Raw genomic sequence first — 24,990 nt, forward strand, 5'->3', positions numbered from 1 at the left:
AGAGAAGAGAAGAGAAGAGAAGAGAAGAGAAGAGAAGAGAAGAGAAGAGAAGAGAAGAGAAGAGAAGAGAAGAGAAGAGAAGAGAAAAGAAAAGAAGAGAAAAGAAGAGAACAAAAGACAAGAAAATAGCAACACTTCTGAATCAAATAATTTCCTATCCAGTATCATCAGAAACACTAATATAATTTGTGGTACAAGCTAAGTATTCAATTTTGCTCATCTACAATGCAATATCATCTCATTTCACAAATAAATAAATTTGATTCCTACTTGAGATTAAATAAAATGTCTCTGCTTACCTGTGCCTCCAAATATCAGACACTTCTCAAATGGTACAGTCTATAGGTCAGGAGAGCCACAGAGCAACATTGCACTTACTCATGGCCACAGAACTAATCAACTAACTCATCCCTGCATCTTCTCCAGGATCTACTTCTCAAACTCATGTACCCAGTGTACTATCTACATCCTTGCTCCAAGCGTATAAACTCTACATTCCAGATTAAGAAGAATGATGGATTTTTGCTCATTTTATCACCTTGTCAAGAGAAAAACAAGCATTAAGTTCTCTGTCTTACCAGTAATTAAGCTCACTAATCAGTAATATAAATGCTGCATCCCCATCAGGTAAGTAAAAATGACCTTAAACCACATTATACTGAAAAAGAGCAGAGGCTCTGCGGGACCTAACTGCCTACATTTGAATGTGGATCCTGCCAACGGCCCTAGAATATAACCCTTAAGAAAATATAAAAACCTTAGTCCCTTTGAAAGAAAGAAAGAAGGAAAGGAAGGAAGGAAGGAAGGCCTTCAAAGTGAAACACTTGTTACTGTTGATGAACAAAATAAAAGAGAATGAGAAAATCTTATATTAATAACAGCTTTTGGAAATTCTACAAAACTGTCAAAAGTTCAAAGGAGAGGCTTTCAAAGACAGCGAGTAAACTAAGAAATCAGATTCTAAATGGCTTGTGTCTACACACAAACAAGTTTTGTGTTCTATTTTTTTCCCTGAACTTCTAAAAGTTAGTGCACAAACCATCAGTCTCTGGCTGCGGCTGTCTGTGTGTCTGTCCCCTTTCTCTTCTTTGCTAACAGCTCTCCTACTGTGTCTCACCATGACACCAGCACTCTATGAAGAAACCTAAAGTTTGCTTCCCTCTTACTACTAACTTTCCTGCCCTCCTCTCCTAATTTCAGGTAAGTTTTATGGACTGTGCTTGATATATTTGACAGGCAGGGTTTCAGCTCACCACAGCAAAAATCAATGAGTCATGATAAACCATAAATTCACAAAGCTTTGAACTGTCCTATTAATAAATATTAGAGACTGATGACACAGCTCAGTTGCTGAAATACTAGCCACACACCATGAGGACCTGTTTTCCCTCCCTAGCACCCATGTCAAAAGCTGGGTGTGGGACATGTCCCTGTCACCCTGGCACTTGGCAGGGAAAGACAGGGCAGCCCTTAGAGATTACTAGAGAGGCGTCCTACCCTAATCAGGGAGCATCAGGTCCCAGAGACTTTTTTTTTTTTTTTTTTTGAGACTATCTCAAAAATTACGTTACAGGGATGGAGAGACAGCTCTGTGGTTAAGAGCATTTGCTCCTCTTGCAGAAGGCCCGGCCACTCATGACTGCCTGTGACTCCAGATCCAAGAGATCAGGCACTTCTTCTGGCCTCTAAATATACACAAACACAGACACACGGTCAGACAGACAGACAGACAGATACACACATACACACTCACACTGAGACATACATGCACATATATAGCCATTTTTTAAGAATACACAAGTTTAACCTACAGTCCCCTTCTGCACACACATGCACATGCATCTGCACATACAGGAACACACATGTACACACAAATATAAACACAAGCAAAAACGACATTTTAAAATAGTCATATAAAAGCACAACATCATTTTCTTAACCTCTGTCCACATGTCAATTACAGAAATGAACTGATTCTCTTGATAAGTCATGCCTCCCAGGAAGCCCTGTCCCCAGTTTACCGGCTTCTTCTGAAAAGCTCCCTGTTGAAATCATCTCCAAGCCGAACTTGTTCACTAGTGAGGTCGCGGAGGGACTGATGAAAAGTATGGAGCTGCAAAGCAAAGCACAGTCAGCCCTTAGGATCTGCTCGCTCTTCCCTAAGAATCCATCGGAATAAGAACTCTCATCAACAAAAATAACCAAACGCTCTATCACCATTCATAATCACTAATAACAATAATCATTAGTAATAAATGCTTCTTATTAAGACATACGTCTTCAAAGGCTAGTCCTCCAGTGTCCATCACACTCTCCCCACATAGCAATTTCACTCCTTGTGTGTGGCCTGGAGGTGTGACTTATTTCAGAACTACAAGTTCTATCATTGCTGTCAATCCAGACACTGGAGTGCAGAACTAACCACAGCAAATGACCATGCTGTGCTACAATAACTCATCACTACATCAGCCCACATGCCTAGTTGGCCAACATTACCTGCCAAGACACTATTACCCACACGTGAGGAACCATGTATAAAACAGCATGGAGCCACATTATTCCTAAGAGGAATGCTAAATTTAACCCCACAGTTCATCAAGAACAGAACAGAGCATTTCACATGTACTCTCTGAGAGGATCATGCAGCAGTGCAAATGCCCTCAACGCACCTATGCATTAGTAAGGCTGGAGGGAAAAACATAATGAAGTATGACAGTGTTCAATGTGTACGTAATTGCAGGCAGATATCAAGCAATACAATAGAGCCAAAGTAAAGAAATAATGAATGTAAATCAGGATAGAGCTGGAGAGACTGGCTCAGCAGTTAAGAGCACTGGCTGCTCTTAACTGCTAACAAGGGTTTGATTTCCCACACCACATAATACTCACAAACATCTGTAATTCCAGTTTTAGGGGATCATGCATCATCTTTGGACTTTTGTAGGCACCAAGCATGCACATGTTGTACAGATATGCACGTAGACAAAACACCCCAACACATCAAACTTTTTTAAAAAAAAAAAATTATTGTTTTTAAACTCAGGAAAAGGTATATTCATTCCTGAAAGAAGAAGCCTAAGAGAGCCTTAGGAGTAGAAAACAGTTTATTTCTTTTGTCCTGGACAGTAAATATGTGGCCTTCAATCTATTGTGCTTTAGACATTAATATAAAGACTGCATATGTGTATGTGTGCTATAATTTATAATAATTTTTGGTTACAAAGATTTACAAAAACGAGAAATACCCTTTCAATAAATGCGCATGGAACAACTAACAACTTCCCTCCTGGGAAATAAGCATATGACAGCCTGAGGTGGGGGAAAAGCATACAGAGACTAGCCTCTCACTGGCGCATTAGGAACACACACAGGCAAGAAGAGCCTTGAGAAAACAGGCTTAGGGATGAACAACAGAAAGAAGGGTAATAGATGACCGACAGTCCACGGAGCTTTGCCATCAGGTCACAAATTCCCAATTTGTAAAACAGAATCTGAGGATCCCTGCCTTCCCTGTGCAGCCATCTAACCTTAAAAACCTACCAATTTTATCCATGTAATAGCTTTAAAAGCTGCTTCCTCCTCTGTAACTCCAGATATCCCAATCCAAATGGCCATCAATTCACACTAGAACACACTATCCTAATTCAGGTGTCTACACCGACTACTTTCTACCATTGAGACAGAATGACCATCTGTTCGTGTGCATCATGAACATGGCCTACCTTCAATTGCCCACACACAGGTGCTGTCTTCACTAACTGTGCCACTATAGATGACTCGATCCAGTTTCAGATCTCCATTCAGGCAGCTTTCTACAGAGCCTTCTATGACTGGAGTAGGTCACATTTCCACCACACCCCACCCCATGGCGTGTGTTTCTTTCCATAATAGTGTGCACCTCAATTCATACTGTGGGCACACTTATGGAGTTAATTGATTAACACCTAGCTATCCCATCTAGAATATGAGCTGAGTGAAAAGGCAAGGGTTCCACTCATTACCGATTCCTAACACAAGCAATGTTCCAAAATCCAAGGAGCAAAGGACAGAAAATGAAAACTGAATGAGGAATGTTCCAACAGTCCCTATGCTGTTAAATCCTGTTATACTTATCAAAAAAATGATACCGTTATGGGAAAATTCCTACAAGGGGTTCCCTAATGCACTTAACCCATTTCATATCATGCTGAAGCAAGCAACAGCCACACATGAGCTTCCCAAAACAATCGTTGAGCATCTAATCCTGACAACACTATCAAAACAAGGATGCCCAAGTTGGAAGCTGCTTCTCTTCTATTCTAATTAATTTAGCTACCTAAGACAATGAAGGAAAACTCAGCTCTGGGGGGAAAAAACTTTAATAAGCAGAGAAAGAAATATATTCCTAGAAACTATTTAAATTACTTCAAGACTCTTTGGGGAATACACTTTCAAGTTTCTTACTTAATATTAGTAAATCAACCATATAAAGGAGGAGATACTCTCTTATGAAATAACTCTTACCTTCAAAGAGACTGGAACTTTTGCTGGTCCTTACCACTGAGTTCAACACACCTTGAACACACTTAAGAGCTGTATCTTTCTGTTTTAATTAGGGTTTTGATGGCCATGACCAAAGGCAGAGTGTCACCTTGTTCATTGTCCAAAGAGAGTCAGGTCATGACAGCTGCTGATTGACAGATATAAAAAATACAGCCCACTAGCTTGCCCCTCATGGCTTGCTCAGCCTACCTTCCTATACCACCTAGGAGCACCTGCCCAGGGATGACACCATCTACAGTGAGTAGGCCCTTTAGACTTGTCTACAGGCCAGTCTTACAAAGGTGTTTTCTCAGTTGGGATGCCCTCTTCCCAGACATGTCTAAGTTTGTGTCAAGCTACTGAAAACTAGCCACTACACTTGCTATGTACTCAGCCTGTTTGTTTAACCTACCCCGACCTAGAAAACAATACATGTCTGTCTGTCTGTCTGTCTCTGTGTGTGTGTATTAATCATTTATTGAAAACAGAAATCAAGTCAAAAGCAACCTTACACAACAAATATCCACCATAAATGTTGGAAACAGCATATTGCTTGATAAAAGCATTTTGCCATATGGACTTCTTTGGGATCAATTGGTGTCGATCTGAGTCAGTGACTTAATCCATTATAAAACTCTGTTAAAGATGTCTATTAGTAAGGTGATGGTGGTGCACACCTTTAATCCCAACACTTGGGAGGCAGAGGCAGAGGCAGATGGATCTCTGTGAACCTGAGACCAGTCTGGTCTACAGATCAAGTTCCAAGGCTATACAGAGAAACCTTGTCTTGGGGGTAAAAAAAAAAAAAAAAAAAAAAAAATCTGTAAAGAATCCTTCATTACTGCACAAATTTTTCTATATTGTTCCCAAGAGTGAATAGAGAGCAAAGCCCTTCACTAGGGACAGAAAGACGACAGAGACACATAAGTTACATACAGACTACAGATCAGCAGGAAATCACCAACTACTGAGACAGAAGACACAGGGAAAGAAGTGGAAGATTCAAATGTGGCCGCTCTTGACCAAGTTACCCTTTCCTCACCGTGACACCAGCACTCTGGTGCCTCGGGGGCTACCGTTAATGTGCTTTACTGACTGTTCAGAGCTGGTCCAACTTGGCCAAACTGTAGCTAACTTAGCAGGGCTTTCTGCAGAGTAAACCACCTGCACAGGAAATGAAAGAAAACATGTTCAACTAAACTCAATGAACAAGTTTTATGTCAACTTGACACAAGCTACTTATCGGAAAGGAAAGAACCTCAATTGAGAAAATCCTCCAAAATGTCTGGCTCTAGAGCATTTTCTTAATTAGTGATTGTTGGGGGAGGTGGCATTATGGGTGGTGGCATTCCTGGGCTGGTGACCCTGAATTCTATAAGAAAGCAGGCTGGGCGAGCCATGAGGAGTAAGTCAGTAAGCCGTCCATGGCCTCTGCATCAGCTCCTGACTCCAGGTTCATGCCCTGATTGAGTTCCTGTCCTGACTTCCTTTGATGATAAACACAGATGTGAACATGTATAATCAAATAAACCCTTTTCTTCCCAAGTTGCTTTGGTCATGGTGTTTCATCATAGCATAGTAACTAACTAGGACACTCAGTTTTTTCATTCCTTTTATTGTTTGAAAGTTCCATACAAGTAAAATAATGTACCTGGATCAAACCCACTCCCAGTCCCTGCCTTCGACACCTTCCCTGTGCCCCACCACTTGTCCCTGCCAACTCTATATGCTTTGGTGTTAGCACCACTGCGTATACATGATACTGTGGGAGCAGGTGTGTAGAGCTATGTACTGGAGCATGTGTAGCCTCTCAGGGATCACATTCATGAAGAAAACTCTCACACTGCCTACACTCCTCAGATAGTGGTGGAGTTTCGTGAGCCTCCTCTTCTCTGCTTGGATTTTGACTGGCTTGTTCTTATATAACTCATTCGAACATAGTTATAGCTGCTGTGAACTCATACATGCAGCGGTCTGGTCCTGCTTGCCAAATACGTTGTTGCTGCAGAAGTCTACTAGCTCGGGGTCTTACAATCTTTCCACTACTGCTTCCATAATGATCCCTGAGCCTCAGCAGGAGTGGGTATGATATAGATGCCCCATTTAGAGCTGAGTGTTCCAGTCTCATTGCATGCACACTGACCATCTGTAGGTCTCTGTATTCATCACCATCTACTACAGAAGAAAACCAAAGCTTCACTGATGAGAGCTGCAGAATGTTCTCACCTATGGGTTTAAGGGCATGACCTTGGGGGAAAACGGGACAAGTCATTTCTATGTCCATTCAGGAGAATAATTTAGGAGAACAGCATTAGATTCTTCCCTATGACTTAGGCATCATGTGTTTTGGCTCAGGGTATAGTAGCAGACATGAGTTGCATCTTGTGGAACAGCCCTTAAACCCATCTGGACAGTGGATGATTACTCCCCTGCCACTCGTGCCACTCTTGCACCAGTAGGTCATTTTTCCAGGTCAATTGTTATTGTAACTGGCAGGGTCCAGAGCTGGTTAAGGCTGCGCACCATTTTTCTCCCCCAATACGATATACAGAACTTCCTAGCACTATAGCAGCTAACCAGGGAGAAGGAGCTTTCAGATAAGTACTAGCGAGTGCTAGCTCTCCATTTCTCAGCTAGCGTTTATACAGCAGTTTTTATCTTTCCACCCAAATACTCAAGCATAGCCAAGAGCAATGGCACTAGTCTATAATGTTGGGAAGTAGAGGAATATTATGGGACATCACTGATTAACAATGCAAAAAGATGTATCCCATACCTGGCATTTACCAATTTTTATTTGATAGCCTATAGAATCTGGAAGAATCATTGACCCCATTATAAGGTGACTCACTTGAACTCCGTGTGTGTGTGTGTGTGTGTGTGTGTGTGTGTGTGTGTGTGTGTGTGTGTGTGTGTGTTTTAGGGAAACTCTCTAGTAGTAGGCTTCTAAATGGCTTTTTTAAATGTCTTCAGGATTAATTATCCTTCCCCATACTCTCTTCTACCCAGCTCTTCTAACACCCAACCCACTTAACCCTTTCTGTTTTACTATTTCCCTCCCTGCTTCATATCACCTGCATTCTGTCTTCCTACTTACCTGGAGATCCACCCACTAACACTTGGTGCCTTACTATTTTCCTGACTTCTATGAATACGCTCCAATTTAAACACACATATCCACCTCTGCTAACACATTGCCCACCACCTACTAACAATCCTTTAACCCTGCCCAGCAGCCGCCAACAGCACGCTCCCCCAACCCCATATTCCAGCCCACAACTTTGATAAAGGGCTTCTGCTTTACTGGAAGCCACCTCATCCTAGGAACCTCAGAGACCAGCCAGGTACCCAAAACCACAGAGGCCACACAATTACTTGGAACCCCAGAGGCAATGTTAACACCCAAAACCTCAGAGGTCACACAGGCTACAAAAAACCCAGTATGGACACCTTACTGGACATGAAGACTTGCTGGTCACCAGAAGCCCAGGCCACTCAGGCAAGAAGACCAGAGAGGAAACAGAAACCAAAGGAAAAAACATCAAATCCATCTAACAAAGATAAACCCAGAAATCAGCTTCAAAACCCCAAACCCAGATGACTAGAGGCCAGATAAGAACATAATCAACAACAGCCAGGGCAGTATGGCACCACCAGGGCCCAGCTATCCTACTGCAGCAAGCCCTGGATTATCCAGCACAGCTGAAGCACAAGAATTGACCTTAAATACAATCTTATGAAGATGACAGAAGCAGACTCTTATAGAGAAAATGAATAAATCCCATAAAGAAAAACACGAAAATACAATCAAACAGGTAAAGGAAATGAATAAAACTGGGCAAGACTTGTGAATGGAAATAGAAGCAATGAAAAAATCACAAACTGAAGAAATCCTGGAGAGGAAAACCTAGGTAAAAGAACAGAAACTACAGATACAGGCATCACCAATAGAATACAGGTGATGGAAGAAGGTATCTCAGACTCACAGATATGATAGAGTAAATTAATACATCTGTCAAAGAAAACTTTAAATATAAAAAGACACATATCTGACACAAATATAGAACACTATGAAAAGACTAAACCTAAGAACAATAGAGATAAAAGAAGATTCCTAGCTCAAAGATCCAGAAAATATTTTCAACAAAATCGTTGAAGAAAATTTCCCAAACATAAAGAAAGAGATGCTTACAAATGTAGAAGCTTACAGAACACCAAGTAGATTGAGCCAGAAAAGAAAATCCTTCCACCACATAATAACGAAAACACTAAATGTACAGAACAAAGAAAGAATATTAAAAGCTGCAAGGGAAAAAGGCCAAGTAACATTCAAAGGCAGATCTATTAGAATTAAGGGCCTGGGCAGATGTCTTGCAGAGCTAAGAGACCCAGATGCCAACCCAGCAAACCTTTCAATCAGCAGAAAATATACCCCTGAATTGTAAGAAACGTTCTAACGTTCTTCCTGGTGGGAGCAGCTGCAAATGACAGGCATAAAGGAGGGGTACATGGGACTTGTCTGCACTAGGGACTTTTTTTTTTTAAGTCATTTTTTTATTAGATATTTTCTTCACTTACAATTCAAATGCTATCCCGAAAGTCCCCTATACCCTCCCCCCCGCTCTGCTCCCCAACCCACACACTCCCACTTCCTGGCCCTGGTATTCCCCTGTATTGGGGCATATGATCTTTGCAAGACCAAGTGCGTCTCCTCCCAATGATGACTGATTAGGCCATCCTCTGCTACATATGCAGCTAGAGACATGAGCTCTGGGGGTACTGGTTAGTTCATATTGCTGTTCCTGCTATAGGGTTACAGACCCCTTCAGGTCCTTGGGTACTTTCTCTTTCACATGGGGGCCCTGTGTTCCATCCAATAGATGACTGTGAGCATCCTCTTCTGTATGTTCCAGGCACTGGCATAGCCTCACAAGAGACAGCTACATCAGGGTCATTTCAGCAAAATTTTGCTGGCATATGCAATAATGTCTGCATAGGGACTCTTCTTAATCTTAAAGACTGCACAGGGACTCTTCTTAATCTTAGAGAATAGAGAAGTATTTCCACATTGAAAATAAGATATATTTGGCTTAGCCGGGCGGTGATAGCGCACGCCTTTAATCCCAGCACTTGGGAGTCAGAGGCAGGTGGATTTCTGAGTTCGAGGCCAGCCTGGTCTACAAAGTGAGTTCCAGGACAGCCAGGGCTACACAGAGAAACCCTGTCTCGAAAAAATAAATAAATAGATAGATAGATAGATAGAGAAAAAAAAAAAAGAACAATCATTCTGAGTAAGGTAAACCAGACCCACAAAGACAAATACTGTATGTTCTCTGTCATATATTGAATATATTGATACTAGCTTGGAATCTTTAGATATGTATGTTTATTCCTGTTATACAAAGTTATTAATGATCAAATTCTTAGTTAAGATACATCCATAAAGTTAAAATGTCAGTAATTTATATATAAACATAGGCTATGACAGATAAACTACACAATGTTATGAAGTACCTGGACCATGTTGTCAGTCTCTGAAACAAACCGAACACCAGTTCTGAACCTGTTTCGTTTAATACCCTGTAGATCGTAGTCCTTCAGAGGTGAGGTAGGTGTAAAACGGAGACTCTCTTTCAAATGCAAAGAAAAAATGGGCATTAAAACACTGCATGAGAACAAACAAAATTCCACTTAATACCTACAGACCAGACAAGGAGATATGTAGGTACTCTTAGCCTAACTCCCCACGTAACATGCTGTAGCCATAAAGATCTCAACAACATTGTTCTTAAAGCAGATAAAATGAACAACAAACTTAGCCTGGAAACAGAACTTGCCAAAGGATCCAACTTTTAACACTGTCCAAAGCAACAACATATTTTATCTTTCATGAAAATAATTATTAAATACTTAAAATCTTTACTTCTCCCTATAATATCCCATTAGTAAGATCAAGTCTTGCAAATATTAAATCAATAAATCTAAAGCCAAAATAGTGCATAACAATCAATAAAAACAGACTTCATAAAAAATAAGTGCCCAATTTTAATTAATATTTGACTAACAGCAGTGTTCATAACTCAAGGTACCAATATTCCTCCAACTAAACCACTCCCATCACTGTGGGTGTTTCTGTGTGATTCAAATATGATTCTTAGTGCTACTGGGAAATATGAGGTTAATTACAGGCAGAGTGTTCAATAACTGTTCACACAACCATTGGCATCTAGCTGAACATGAAGGCTAGAATCCACCTGCTTTGACCATATGTTACAGCACACTTGATAATCAGAAACTTTAAAACTACTCTGCCAGGACAAGATCAGGAAGAAGACATACCACAAATAAACTTCACTTACTCGCTTGTTCCGAAGCTTGGACAGCTCCAGGCAGTGCACAGAGCCCGAGAAAAAGAAAACTAACAAGCCCAGACTCAAAAGACCCATTTAGAAAAGATACACCATACTTTCCACAACTGCACATACTAATCTTGTGTGTGTGTAGATAGATAGATAGATAGATAGATAGATAGATAGATAGATAGATAGATAGATAGAGATAGAGATATAATTTTCAAGATCTATAATCTTATACTGTATAATTCAAATCCATTCAGTATGCACTTCAAAAATATTTTTGAAATGTTAAAAGAAAAAAGGCTTTTGACACCTGTGCAGAGTTTATCTGCCACAGCACCAGAATCGAGGTGACTTTTAGACCATGCGAGGGGCTTACCTGCCACAGCGCCACCATCAAGGTCACTTGCACTCAGGCTGGTGACAGAAACACTTCTCCCTCCAGAGCTTCTCCGTAGCCGCTGACTCCTCAATTGGTTTATTGACTGCTCCAAATCCTCCTTTAACTGAAGGAGATGATGAAGAGTTACTCTTCTTAACTTCAAACCACACTAAACTTCCGAAAGCTGTTTCTTAAATATCTAACTTCCCAGGGGGGAAAAAGGCTATCAGAGGAATTTTGAACTGAGTTATGTTAGGAAATAGAAAAACTAATAAACGTAAGTACTTGAAGAATAAATGCTAAGGTCTGGTTTATAATGGTATCTATCACTACCTTATCCCCTATTGCCTGCCAAGAAAGAGATACCCACCTTATTTAAGGGCTGGCAAACTACACTGAAATGACTAACTCACATTTGGGGAGAAATATAACAAGACCAGTCAACACATTTGAAGAAAAAGAAAAGCATCCTTCTAAACTTTCTGTCAGAAACCCCAGACCTAAAGGCTAGGCACTGATCAGCTACTGAAGAGACTGAGGCTACTACAACAACGTGCACCACCAAACAGCATCAGAACACCACATCCATTCACTGAAAGATGATGCATGCCGGAGAACGGTGAGAACGAATGTCACCACATAATAGGAATTGGAGCGGTTAACAACCATGCACTCGTGAGTAGAAAATATGCACACATTGGTGGTGAAGGCATGCAAGAAAAACTGTGGAAAGCAAGTGAGTTCCCAGGATCCGGACCACCATTTTTGGCATGACTGCAATGGGTATGCATGTGCCATTCCAAAAAATTTAAAATATTAAATAAAACAGATGCAGATGTTGGGTCCTCCCTCTAAATTGTGTCGTGCCTCTTACAGGAACGCTGGGGGTCGCTCCCCAGATCAGCCAGATCAGCTGCCGGAACACAGCATCCTCGGACCGCCCACTGTCAACGCCCACTCGTCGCCCGGACCAATCACCAATGTCGTCACGCCTACTCGATTGGACCCGCCTTGTGGACATAGCTCCGCGGAGGACCGGACTGCGCGCCATTCCACCATTGGGACATGGACCATTAAGCCATGCAGCTCTGACAGAGACACTCAGCAGAGACAATGGACAATGGGACACGTGGGGGAGGGTTGGGTTCTCCCGCGTGTAATCAATAAATAGTAATAATCTTTCTTGCAGGTCATCTTATTTCAGGAAGATTAGCTCTGCAGTACGAACCCACCCCAAGGTGTTCTGCGCACACAGACAGGCGTCGGTCTGCATGTAGGCAGAAACACTACATATGCCCTAAAGAGGCATGGACTCCGGGGACTTCATGCCAGGATTGCTTCTTGTTGCTATGCCTTTCCATGTTTCCCATTGCTGTGCTCCTCATGTATCTGACATATAACTGCCTACTGTTTCCTGGGTATTAACCCACTCTGTTGGGCAGATTTCCTGCAGAATCTATATGAAGATTAACTTTCATGTAATAATGCTATTTAGATCAATTGATGATTTCATAATTCCAGGTAATGATTTTTATCGAATTGACTCGTAATTTTAAGCCTCCACACAGAATAAGGAAGGTTCAAAAAGAGTTCTATGAGCCTTTATGTGTCACAAGCACGCAATTGCACTAGGAAGAGAAATATGCTTGGGACTGATTTATGATCAAAGAAAAATATCCATACCAAGGATGAGGCCACAGGTGTGCATCATAATAACATATGGCAATGAACATATAAAGCTATTGCTTTGAACTTTTAATGAATTTATGGAATAAAAGACAGATAAAACTGCTGCTTTGAATTTATAATCAACAATTCTGCTGTACCTAAATCCCTCTAACATTTTATCTGTTTTCAAATAAAGTAGTTCTTGTTCTTACGTGGAGAACTTTGTTTTAGGACTAATATAAAAAGGACTAATTGAAAAAATAAAAGTCGTTGAACCTTCTCTCCACTCACCACATATGTATATGTATAAGGGTATTGAGGCTCTGGTCCACCCAACTGTGTGTATATATGTAAGCTTTACTCTGTCCACAAACTGTGTGTATATAAATGTGGGTGTGTATATATAGATATTTGCGAGTGTGAAATTGGCATAACGAGCCCTCTTTACTTCATCCATTGAATGAGTGTGTGATTTTTTTTTCTTTTTCTTTTTCTTTTTCTTTAACTTTTTTGCCATCCCAAGTAGTTGAGGGGTTGTTTGTTTGTTTGTTTTTCTAATTGTCTGTGGCTATCAGCAGGATGCACTCACCAAAAGCAATCAGCTCTGGTGCCAGAAGAGTAAAAGAGAGTTCAGAATTACAAGAATTACAGTTACAAGTAGTGCTGATCTCAAGCCACCAGAGCCACTAGCTATGTATGGCTCCTTCCCCTTTTTTTCTCTTTTAATTGCCTGCCATGACCAACAGAGGTCTTCGAATGCCAGGAGTTACCAGATTTTGACCCATTGCTAACACTATGCCCCACCTCAGTTTACCCTGGGTGTCAAAGCCAATATTTGACACTTAGAATACTTATAGCTACCTATATTGAACAAAATATGCTAAATACTAGGAATAATATCCAGACAAACACGCAATGGTCCACTTAAGAAAACTCAACTAGCACCCAAAAGAATGGAGGAAAAGCTGTCCACCCTGACTTGTGGGGAACTTCAGCTCCAGCTAGGACCCTTATGCAAACATGAATAAAAATAAGGACAACAATAATAACGCATGAATCCATCTCATGTCCAACTCTTCAAAAACAAGATCGAAACGAAACAGTTGATGGAGAGGAACCTCTGCAGAACTCAACACTGCAGGAGTGGAATGGGAGAACAGCTATTACCGTGAGCACGAAGAAGTATTTAGCCTGAGGAAGTGTAGGGAAACTAGCTGGGCCAGCCACAGGAAAAGCATACCCAAAACAGAAGAGTCACACGTGACAAGTTGTTTTTCATTCAGCTCCTTACAGTCGGCTAACTTTAATCTGATCCCACTCTTGGAAGCAAAGTCAGCTGCTTCTCTCCCCATTGTTTCTGGAAAACAAGCTGCTCTTCAGACTCATATTCAGTCTTCTCTTTTCCCTTCAGCTGAGTAGTCTCTTCCTGAAACCACCCCCACTCCCACCCTGACATTTGTATCCATCCTTGGATAAAACATTAGGAAGTCTTCTTTTTAGCTTCTCTGATGCTTTACTGTGTGGCTATTTGAGTTCTATTTGTTTTGTCCTGCTTGTTTAGCCATAGGGACCACAGAATGAATAACTTGATATCTTTCATGTGTTGTAAATTCTCAGTCACTCACTGTTTTTGCCCTGTTCTCTCCTCTTGTCTCCTGTCCCTCATCCTCTCCTTCTTAAGGGTTTGGTTTGATGGAGACAGTGCCTCCCGTTGTAGCCCAGGCTGGCTTGAGAATCTTCCAGCCTCATGAGAGCTGCGATGGAGAGTATGACACCATACCTGGAATGCATTATTACCGCAATGCTGTCCTCTCGTAGCCTTCTGATCTTTTCCCAGTCTCTTTTCTGTGGGTTCACCCTTCCACTCTTACATTCTTCTCTTTGGAGAGCTTCTGTTGACCGTCTTTTAATTCATTCTCTTTTCAACTGCCTACCAGCTTCTACTCAATCCTCCCACTGAAAGCTGTTTGTTTATTTAAGTCATCTGACATTCAAGGTGTGTGATTTTCCCTCCCGCAGGAAGTCAGCTTAGAATCAATAGAAATCCCAAACTGCCTCAATCCAGGTAAGAATAGGATTTATTCCGTCCCCTTGAAGGCTGGTCTGTTTTCAGTTTCAATCCATCGTCTCTCCTAGATTACCCTTTGCAGTGTCAGCTGATTTTTGCAAGGGACTAATCTAGGTTCTGCATTTCCAAGTGATTTCTGACTCCAGAAACTCTGTTTGGAAGCCACCTCTAGAATTAGCTGTTTCTGAAGGAGGAAAAGAGTTCTTCTAAACTTCCTTTTCTCACCAGAGCCTGTACCGAAGCCTCACTACGTCAGCAGCCTCCAGTCATCCGGGGCATCACTGCTGCGTTTCTTTCCTTGCTAGTTGGTCTACAAAGGGAACTGGTCCCAAAACCAGAGCATGCCATGCCAAAATGACTTTGATGTGAACATGCTGGCTAACCAATCCCAAGCTATAGCTAAAAGTAATAAAAATATACACATACATACACAGAAAGAGACAGAGGCAGAAAGACACAGACAGACAGACAGACAGACAGACAGACCAGACAGACAGACCAGACAGACAGACAGACAGACAGATAGATAGATAGATAGATAGATGAGGGGGCAGGCATACTCAGACAGAGATGTACACAGACCAGACATACATATACATACACACACACACACACACACACACACACACACACACACAAACATAAACTATATTTTAAAATATATATTGCAGAACAAGAGAAATGAAGCATCACTTCAAAATCTAGGAGCAATAATAAGTACTGGAAATTAATCACTCTAGAAATTGGATAAAATTTAGGATGTCCAGTCTAATGCTATAACTTTTCATAGGGGGCTGGGGAGATGGCTCAGCAGTCAAGAACCCTGGGTGCAAGGTGGCAGGAGAGAGTCAACTCCTGAGGGTTGTCTTCTGACTAGTCATGGACCTTGAGCGTGTGCACAAACACTGATGAATAAAGCAAATTTTAAATGGGCTTAGTATATGCTTAATAATGGTGATTTTCAGACAAATTAAAGAAATCACAAATAAATGTTTAGCAAATATATTATGAGCACTTGAATATTAGCATAATGAAGTATGCATGATTATGTTAATGTTTTAAATAATGAAACTTGGTCTTCAAAAGGTTTAATAACTTGTTCAAAGTAACTGAGGTAATTTCTAAGGAAAGAAAATCAGAATCCAATTTCAATTCTGAGTCCAAAGAATAAATTTCTTCCATAAGCCTCAAGGAAATTCCTTTGCATTAATTTTATGTTTCATAACATGTGAATACAAGGACATGTGCCGGGCAGACGTCAGGGGACACATGCAGAGGTCAGGGGACAGCTTTCTGGAGTCAGGTTGCTCTCTTCGCCACGTGGGTTCCAGGGACTGAACTAGGATCACCATCCTTGCACAGAGAGCTCCTTTACCCTGAGCCATCGCACCATTTTCTAGGAAAGAAATATTTTCACATCTCATAGCTTCACATAAGAACCTTGGAGTTATACTTTTCAACAGGAGAATAACCTAATTCAAAACTCTGAAGTACATTCATTAAAATGGACTTAACAGAAGGTAACTAATTAAATTTCTTACCCACAGACCACCATTACTTAAGTTATTGAAAGACAGGACACCCCTTACCTTTAAGCACTTAATAAACTAGTGCAAACCAGGCATGCAAGGAGCAGGGACCTTCAACTCTGGGCTATGATAAATGGCTAACATCTGGCTTAAACCACTTTCTCTGGTGTCATCAGGTACTTTTGAGAAGTGAAACCCTGTTGGGAATTGGTTCTAATGCTTTCTCTTGACTCGACCCCCTAATTGGGAATCTGCATGTCTAGACACTGACAGTCCCTGTGCCCAGTTGGTTTTTGATTGATCAATAAAGAACCAACAGCCAATGACTGGGCAGAGAGCGAGGGGCAGGACTTCTAGCTTCCCGGAGAAGAAACACATGGAAGAGAAAGAAAGGATCTCTGCCAGAAGAAGGGGGTAGGTCAGACCATCCTGGGAAGGAACAGGAGGGAGTTACAGCCAAAATGTAGGTACAAGAAGGAAAGTGGCCCCCAGAAGGGCTGCCCATAAGCATCTTGGGCAGCAAAGATAAAGGGCCCGCCCAGAAGGAGCCAAGGCAACAAGATAAAATATAGATTTAAGAGGTGTTAAGTCAGAAATGCCGGAGGAGAAAATGTGCTGGCTGCAGGGAGGTTTAGAAGTACCCAGCCAATAACACAATTAGCTAATAACACAATTAGCTGGTGTGTGTGTGTGTGTGTGTGTGTGTGTGTGTGTGTGTGTGTGTGTGTTTCATTCACAAATCCAAAGAGCCCTTGGGTGGGCTATTAGTCCAATGGTTGGCTGTAAGTATCTGCATTTGAGGACAGCCATGCCAGGTTCCTGTCTGCCAGCACAACATGGCATCAGTGTAGCGTCAGGGTTTGGTGCCTGTGCATGGGATGAATCCTAAGTTGCGCCATTCACTGGATGGTCTTTCCCCAAAGGAAATTTTTAATCAAAATACATATTTAGAAAAAGTTACCTATTAATGCAAGTTTCAATGCTATAATTTGATCTTATGTCTTTATCCTTAAAATGAACTTAATTAACCTACTGGTATGAAGTAAGAACTATACTTTAATACCCTATTAACTATGTGGTCTCATCAACACCAGCCTACCCACTGGTCACTGACCAGAACATTTACAAGAGTGGCTGGCGTATGCAAATCTCTGCTGCTGGTGAAGGGGAAAGCCTGCGCCACTACAGGCGACCTGGACCCTACTCCACTGTATAGAGTGACAAGAGCTGCTTCCTAGGCGCCTGAGTCCTAGCTCACTTCCAGACTCCCTCCCAATTCCATTCTGTATGGGTTCTAACTCGCTCTTATTCCAGGCCTTGTGCCAACTAAGATATAATGACCTTATAACACTGGGCATATTTTCAGTAAGTGCAAGTGGTCTCCAAAATCTGTCCTCAGTGTGTGATCATTTAATCTTCCAAACTTCAGTTTAAGGTCCTCATTTCAGAAATATGAAGTTACAGCATGGCTTACTTAAGCTAAGAACACACACAGCTTTTACAAAGAATACAAGTTCACTTCCCAGGACCCATCTGGGGCAGCTCACAACCATCTAGAACTCCAGCTCCAGGGGAATCCAACACTCTTCTCCACTCTTCAGGCATGGACACACACATACACACACACACACACACACACACACACACACGCGTACACATGCACATAAGTAAAAATAGACCTTTAAAGTTACACCATTGGGAAACAGTGAGTAATCATGTCAGCTTAGTGGAGTAACTGAATCCTGACACTAGGTTCTAAAATGCACCTGCTGTTGAAGATGTCACTTAAAAGACCACAGGCAAGTGAATGACCAGTCTGTGACCCACCTTTCTTATCTAAAAAACAAAAATATAAACATTATTCCTTACAGCATTGTAAGAAGATAACGTTTAAAACCTAAAGTAATAGGGAAGTCCCTAAGAAGACTATAGAAAGTTAGGTACTGCTCCTGCATTAAATCCAGAGACTTCGAGATTCTCCATGTGACCCATCCAAGGTCTTCAGAGGTAATAAGCAAAAAATTAAACCTGGGTTTGATGCAGGAATCACAGGCAGCTTACTACAGAGATGCCTGCACAGCCTTGCTTATTTGTATGACTGATGATAGCCAAAGCCTGGAGCCAGCCCAGCACCCACCAACAGATGGTCAGGAAAATGCAATATACATCATAAATGTTGTATGTACATAGACACGTTTATGCATGCAATGAATTATAATTCAGCCATGAAAAAAATGAAGCCATAGCATTTGCAGGGAAATGGAGATCATTATGACAAGCAAATTAAGCCAGACTCAGAAGGAATAAGTGACATGAAAGGGAGCTCCTTGAGAAAAGAAGAGCAGAATTAATGGCAGAGACGAGGAAGGCAGCAGTGGGGGATGGGTTGAGTATGACCAAAGTACATCCATGTGTGACAACGCCATGAAGGGACCCAACACTTCATAAATTAATGTACGCTAATAAAAGTTAAAGTGAAATAAATAGTAAACTTAGGTTGCAGGTTATAAAGAGTCAAGGGAACAACAGTAAAATACGGAGTATTCCAAGACAGACATAGAGCCTAAAAGGACCTAACAAGATTACAACCAGCAGGCTTTAAAGACCACGAAGCATACCCATTGCAGTTGCCTTGTTATGTGAGAATCAACTCAGGAGAAAAACAGCAGACATTCATACTTTCAAGCTGTTTCCCTTCCCCATTGATAAATTATAGTCACAGAGTGAAGCCACCAACAAATATTTAAACAGACAACCTACATATCCATTTATTGAGGATTAACAATAGTCATTTATAAAATCTAAGTTAATAATAAAAGCTACTGCCTTTCCTAAGGCAAAAGAGTTGATTCAGTTTTCTAAGAAGTCTCTTTACATTTTAAAAGAAAATGTGAATTCAAGTAGGAAATGGATATTCATCATGGTGAATTTTTTTTAACAGTTGAGTTATCACTGGCTAAAATATATTATTCTATTATAAAGCATATATAAATTAAATTAAAGAGCATGTTCTGGGGGCTAGTAAGTTAGCTCATAGTAAAAGCAATTATTGCCAATCCTGATAACCCAAGTCAATCCCTAGAACCCCAACAGTAAAAGGAAATTATCGGTTCCTGCAAATTGTCTTGATTTCAACACACAAATTAAAGCATGTATACATGTGAGTACACATGCACGTGCACACATATTCATACACACACAATGAATAAATAAGATGCAATTCTTTTAAAGGTTTATTTACTTTTATTTTATGGGTATGACTATTCTGCTAAAAGGTATGTGCACCATGTGCCTGCCTGCTGCCCACAAAGGCCAGAGGGGGGCATCAGATCCCCTGCAACAGTAGTTACAGATGGTTATGAGCTACCATGTAGGTGCTGAGCACTGAACTCCAGTTCTCTGTGCTCTTAACCACTAAGCCATCTCTCCAGCCCCAATAAAATGTAATTTAAAAAAAAAAAATGACGGGCAGTAAGGACAGAGAAGTAGCTCAGTTGCTAAGTTGCTTATCATCCAAGCATCAGAGCATGGGTTCAATCCCCAGCTCTCACATAAAAAGCAAGGTGTGGTGGCTCCTAACTCTAAATTCAACGAGGAGAGATGGAGACAGGTAAATCCTGAGGCTCACTGGCCAGCCAGCCTAGTATAAAGCAGTGTGTCCCAGGTCCCAGTGAAAGGTTTTGTCTCAAAATGATAGACACCCCCTGAGGAACAACACTCAAGGATGACCTCTGGCTTATGTGCACATGCGTGTGCACACACACACACACACACACACATGCACCCTCACACATACAAAATTATATATATCCACAAACACAACATAGTAATTTGGCTGGTTTAAAGATAGACAATTTTGCTGTGTGCATTGAGGACTTGAAGATTATGAATTAAAAGATCCAGAAAAGACTCCAATAAATGGAATTTAAAAAAAAAAAAAAAAAAAAAACCAGGACCAGGCAGGATAGAGATAGGATATTTTACTTGGTTTTTTATTGTTGTTTTGTTTTGTTTTTGACAAAAAGTTGAAAGAGAGAGAGAGAGAGAGAGAGAGAGAGAGAGAGAGAGAGAGAGAGAGAAAAGAAAATTCCTGCTATCCTGACTAGCTCAAACATACAGCAGTTAGCGCCATGATCCACAGACATGTCAGAACGGCAAGTCACTAACCACCAAGTGTCAGAACAGAGCGAGAGCATAAGGAAGCCAGAGAGGGACAGCCAGACCAGGCTAAGGAACAAGTGTAGGCAAAAAGGACTCTGCTCTTCTAGGTCTTTTTTTCTACGAGTGGCCGGAAAGTAACCCTGTTGGGTTGAACAGTCACTCCGCAGAATTCAGTGTCTAACTTTAGCTGTGACCATGTTTTCTGCTTCCTGTTTTCTGTTTCTAGTGAATGTTCCAATTTTTCACAAATAAATTAAAAAGGATAAATATCTATTATTAATAGAATAACCTAAAACTATTTGTGGGCTACCTACACACATGAAGTCTACAGCTGGGCCTTTCAGACACATCATACATCATAAATATCCTGTAGGTGTGAAAGTGCCCACACTTATTTTCTGAGGGAAAGCAGGAAAGCCCTTTATAGAGAAGCCCTGTTTCCTTCTGCTCAATTAGTCTCCAAATGCAAGCAAATAAATAATAACACCTACGGTTCTGCTTCGCCAGAGGAAAGCGAGTCCTCAGTCACAGCTGGGGACATATTTCACAACTGGTATAGGACAAAGATACAGAAAGCCATTACTGTATAATGTAAATCCTTCTTGTTAAAATGTGAACACTACTCCTGCCTTCTATAAAGAAGAAAGACTTTTAAATGGGTTCCCAAAGGTGAGTGCGCAAATATACAAGAAGCTAGTGGGTTATGAACCAAATGGATTTAACAGATATCATAGAACATTTCATCCCAAAACAAAAGAATATACCTTCTTCTCAGCACCCCATGGTACCTTCTCCAAAATTGATCTGGTCACAAAACAGGCCTCAACAGATACAAGAAGATTGAGATAATCCCATGCATCCTATCAGATCACCAGAGACTTAAAGCTGGTCTTCAATAACAACAAAAAACAACAGGGGCCAGGCGTGGTGACGCACGCCTTTAATCCTAGCACTTGGGAGGTAGAGCCAGGTGGATTTCTGAGTTCAAGGCCAGCCGAATCTACAAAGTGAGTTCCAGGACAGCCAGGGCTATACAGAGAAACCCTGTCTCAAAAAAAAAAAAAAAAAAACAGAAAGCCCACATACACATGGAAGCTGAACAATGCTCTACTCAATGATAACTTGTTCAAGGAAGAAATAAAGAAAGAAATTGAAGACTTTTTGGAATGTGTTGAAAATGAAGCCACAACATACCAAAACTTATGGGACACAATGGAAGCAGTTCAAAGAAGAAAACTTAGAGCTCTGAGTGCCTCCAAAAAGAAACTGGAGAGAGCATACACTAAAAGCTTGACGGCACATCTGAAAGTTGTAGAACAAAAAGCAGCAAATACACCCAAGAGGAGTAGAATGCAGGAAATAATCAAACTCAGGGCTGAAATCAACCGAGTAGAAACAAAAAGAACTATACAAAGAATCAACAAAGCCAGGAGCTGGATCTTTGAGAAAATCAACAAGATAGATAAACCCTTAGCCAGACTAACCAGAGGGCATAGAGACAGTATCCAAATTAACAAAATCAGAGATGAAATGGAAGACATAACAACAGAAACTAAGGAAATTCAAAAATATCATCAGATCCTACTACAAAAGTCTATACTCAACTAAACTGGAAAATCTGGATGAAACTGACAATTTTCTAGACAGGCACCCAGTATCAAAGTTAAATCATTATCAAATAAACCATCTAAACGGTCCAATAACCCCTAAAGAAATACAAGCAGTCATTAAAAGTCTCTCAACCAAAAACAGCCCAGGACCAGATGGTTTTAGTGCAGAATTCTGTCAGACCTTCAAAGAAGACCTAATACCATTACTCTTCAAACTATTCCACAAAATACAAACAGAAGGAACACTACCCAATTCATTCTATGAAGCTACAATTACTCTCATACCTAAACCACACAAAGACCCAACAAGAAAGAGAACTTCAGACTAACTTCACTTATGAATACCAATGCAAAAATACTCAATAAAATTCTCACAAACCAAATCCAAGAATGCATCAAAACAATTATCCATCATGATCAACTAGGCTTCATCCCAGGGATGCAAGGATGGTTCAATATAAGGAAATCATCAATTGTAATCCACTACATAAACAAACTCAAAGAAAAAAAAATCACATGATCATTCATTAGATGCTGAAAAGCTTTTGACAAAATTCAACATTCTTTCATGTTAAAAGTCTTGGAAAGATGAGGAATTCAAGGCACATATCTAAACATAGTAGTGAAAGCAATATACAACAAACCAGTAGCCAACATCAAACTAAATGGAGAGAAACTTGAAGCAATCCCACTAAAATCAGGAACTGACAAGGCTGCTCACTCTCTCCCCATCTATTCAATAAAGTACTAGAAGTTCTAGCCTGAGTAATTAGACAACAAAAGGAGGTTAAAGGGATACAAATTGGAAAAGAAGAAGTCAAAATATCACTGTTTGCAGACAATATGGTAGTATACTTAAGTGACCCCTAAAATTCCACCAGAGAACTCCTAAACCTTCAGCAAAGTGGCTGGATATAGAATTAACTCAAACAAATCAGTTGCCTTCCTCTACTCAAAGGGTTAACAGGCTGAGAAAGAAGTTAGGGAAACAACACCCTTCACAATGGTCACAAATAATATTACATACCTTGGTGTGACTCTAACCAAGCAAGTGAAAGATCTGTATGAAAAGAACTTTAAGTCTCTGAAGAAAAAAAATATCGAAGATCTCTGAAGATGGAAAGATCCCCCATGCTCATGGATTGGCAGGATTAATATACTAAAAATGGCTATCTTGCTGAAAGCAATCTACGGATTCAATGCAATCCCCCACAAAATTTCAACTCAATTCTTCATAGAGTTAGAAAGAGCAATTCTCAAATTCATTTGGAATAACAAAAAAAAAAAAACCCAGGACAATGAAAACTATTCTCAACAATAAAAGAACTTCTGGGGGAACCACCATCCCTAACTTCAAGCTGTATTACAGAGCAATAGTGATAAAAAGTGTATGGTATTGGTACAGAGACAGGCAAGTAGATCAATGGAATAGAATTGGAAACCCAGAAATGAACCCACACACCTATGGTCACTTGATCTTTGATAAAGGAGCTATAACCATCCAATAGAAAAGAGACAGCATTTTCCACAATTGGTGCTGGTTCAATTGGAGGTCAAGCATGTAGAAGAATGCAAATCGATATTCTTTTTTTATTATTTATTGGATATTTTCTTTATTTACATTTCAAATGTTTTTCCCTTTCCAGGTCTCCCCTTCGGAATCCCTCTATTCTATCCCCCTCCTCTGCCTCTATGAGGGTGCTCCCCACCCACCCACCCAATCCCATCTTCCCTCCCTGGCATTCCCCTACATTGGGGCATCGAACACCCTCAGGCCCAAGGGCCTCTCCTCCCACTGATAGCCAACAAGGCCATACTCTGCCACATTTGTGGCCAGAGTCGTGGGTCCCTCCATGTGTATTCTTTGGTTGGTAATCGAGTCCCAGGGAGTTCTGAGTTACAGGGGTTCTGGCCAGTTGACACTGTTGCTCCCTCCATGGGGCTGCAAACCCCCTTAGCTCCTTCAGTCCCTTCTCCAACTCCTCCATCTGGGGCACCACCTCCCATCCCCCACACCCCCACCCTCCATGCTCAGTTCAATGGTTGGTTGGATCAACTGCCTCTATATTTGTCAGGCTCTGGCAGAGCCTCTCAGGAGACAGCCATATCAGCAACCACTTCCTGGCATTCACAATAGTGTCCAGATTTGGTGACTGTACACAGGATGGATCCCCAGGTGGGACAGTCTCTGGATGGCCTTTCCTTCAGTTTCCCCTCCACATTTTATCTCCATATTTCCTCTTCTGAGTATTTTGTTCAACCTTCTAAGAAGCATGGAAGCATCCACATTTTGGTCTTCCTTATTCTTCTAGGGCTTCATGTGGTCTATGAATTGAATCTTGGATAATCAGAACTTTTGGGCATTCTTATCTCCTGTACAAAGTTCAAGTCCAAGTGGATCAAGGACCTCCACATAAAACCAGATTCAATGAAACTAACAGAAGAGAAAGTGGTAAAGAGGCTCCAACACATGGGCACAGGGGTAAATTTCCTAAACAGAACACAAGTGATTTATGCTCTAAGATCAAAAATAGGCAAATGGGACCTCATAAAATAGCAAAGCTTCTGTAAGGCAAAGGACACTGTCAATACAACAAAATGGCAACCAACAGATTGGGAAAAGATCTTTACCAAACCTAATCTCCCGTAGAGGGCTAATATCCCATATATACAAAGAATTCAAGAAGTTAGACTC

General features: G+C 40.9%; 1 protein-coding gene across 1 annotated transcript in view; it reads right to left on the bottom strand.

The window, feature by feature from the left end:
- Window positions 1-24,990, bottom strand: part of Cep128 (centrosomal protein 128) — a 345,407-nt gene that overhangs the window by 299,153 nt on the left and 21,264 nt on the right. The window contains exons 6-8 of the mRNA XM_021201917.1: window positions 11,257-11,383; window positions 10,036-10,151; window positions 2,022-2,113 (exon numbers count right to left, since the gene is read on the bottom strand). Of these exons, the coding sequence (XP_021057576.1) occupies window positions 2,022-2,113; window positions 10,036-10,151; window positions 11,257-11,383 (335 nt within the window). The remainder of the gene's footprint in view (window positions 1-2,021; window positions 2,114-10,035; window positions 10,152-11,256; window positions 11,384-24,990) is intronic.

This window comes from Mus pahari, chromosome 7, assembly GCF_900095145.1.
Source record: "Mus pahari chromosome 7, PAHARI_EIJ_v1.1, whole genome shotgun sequence".
NCBI classification, from domain to species: domain Eukaryota; kingdom Metazoa; phylum Chordata; class Mammalia; order Rodentia; family Muridae; genus Mus; species Mus pahari.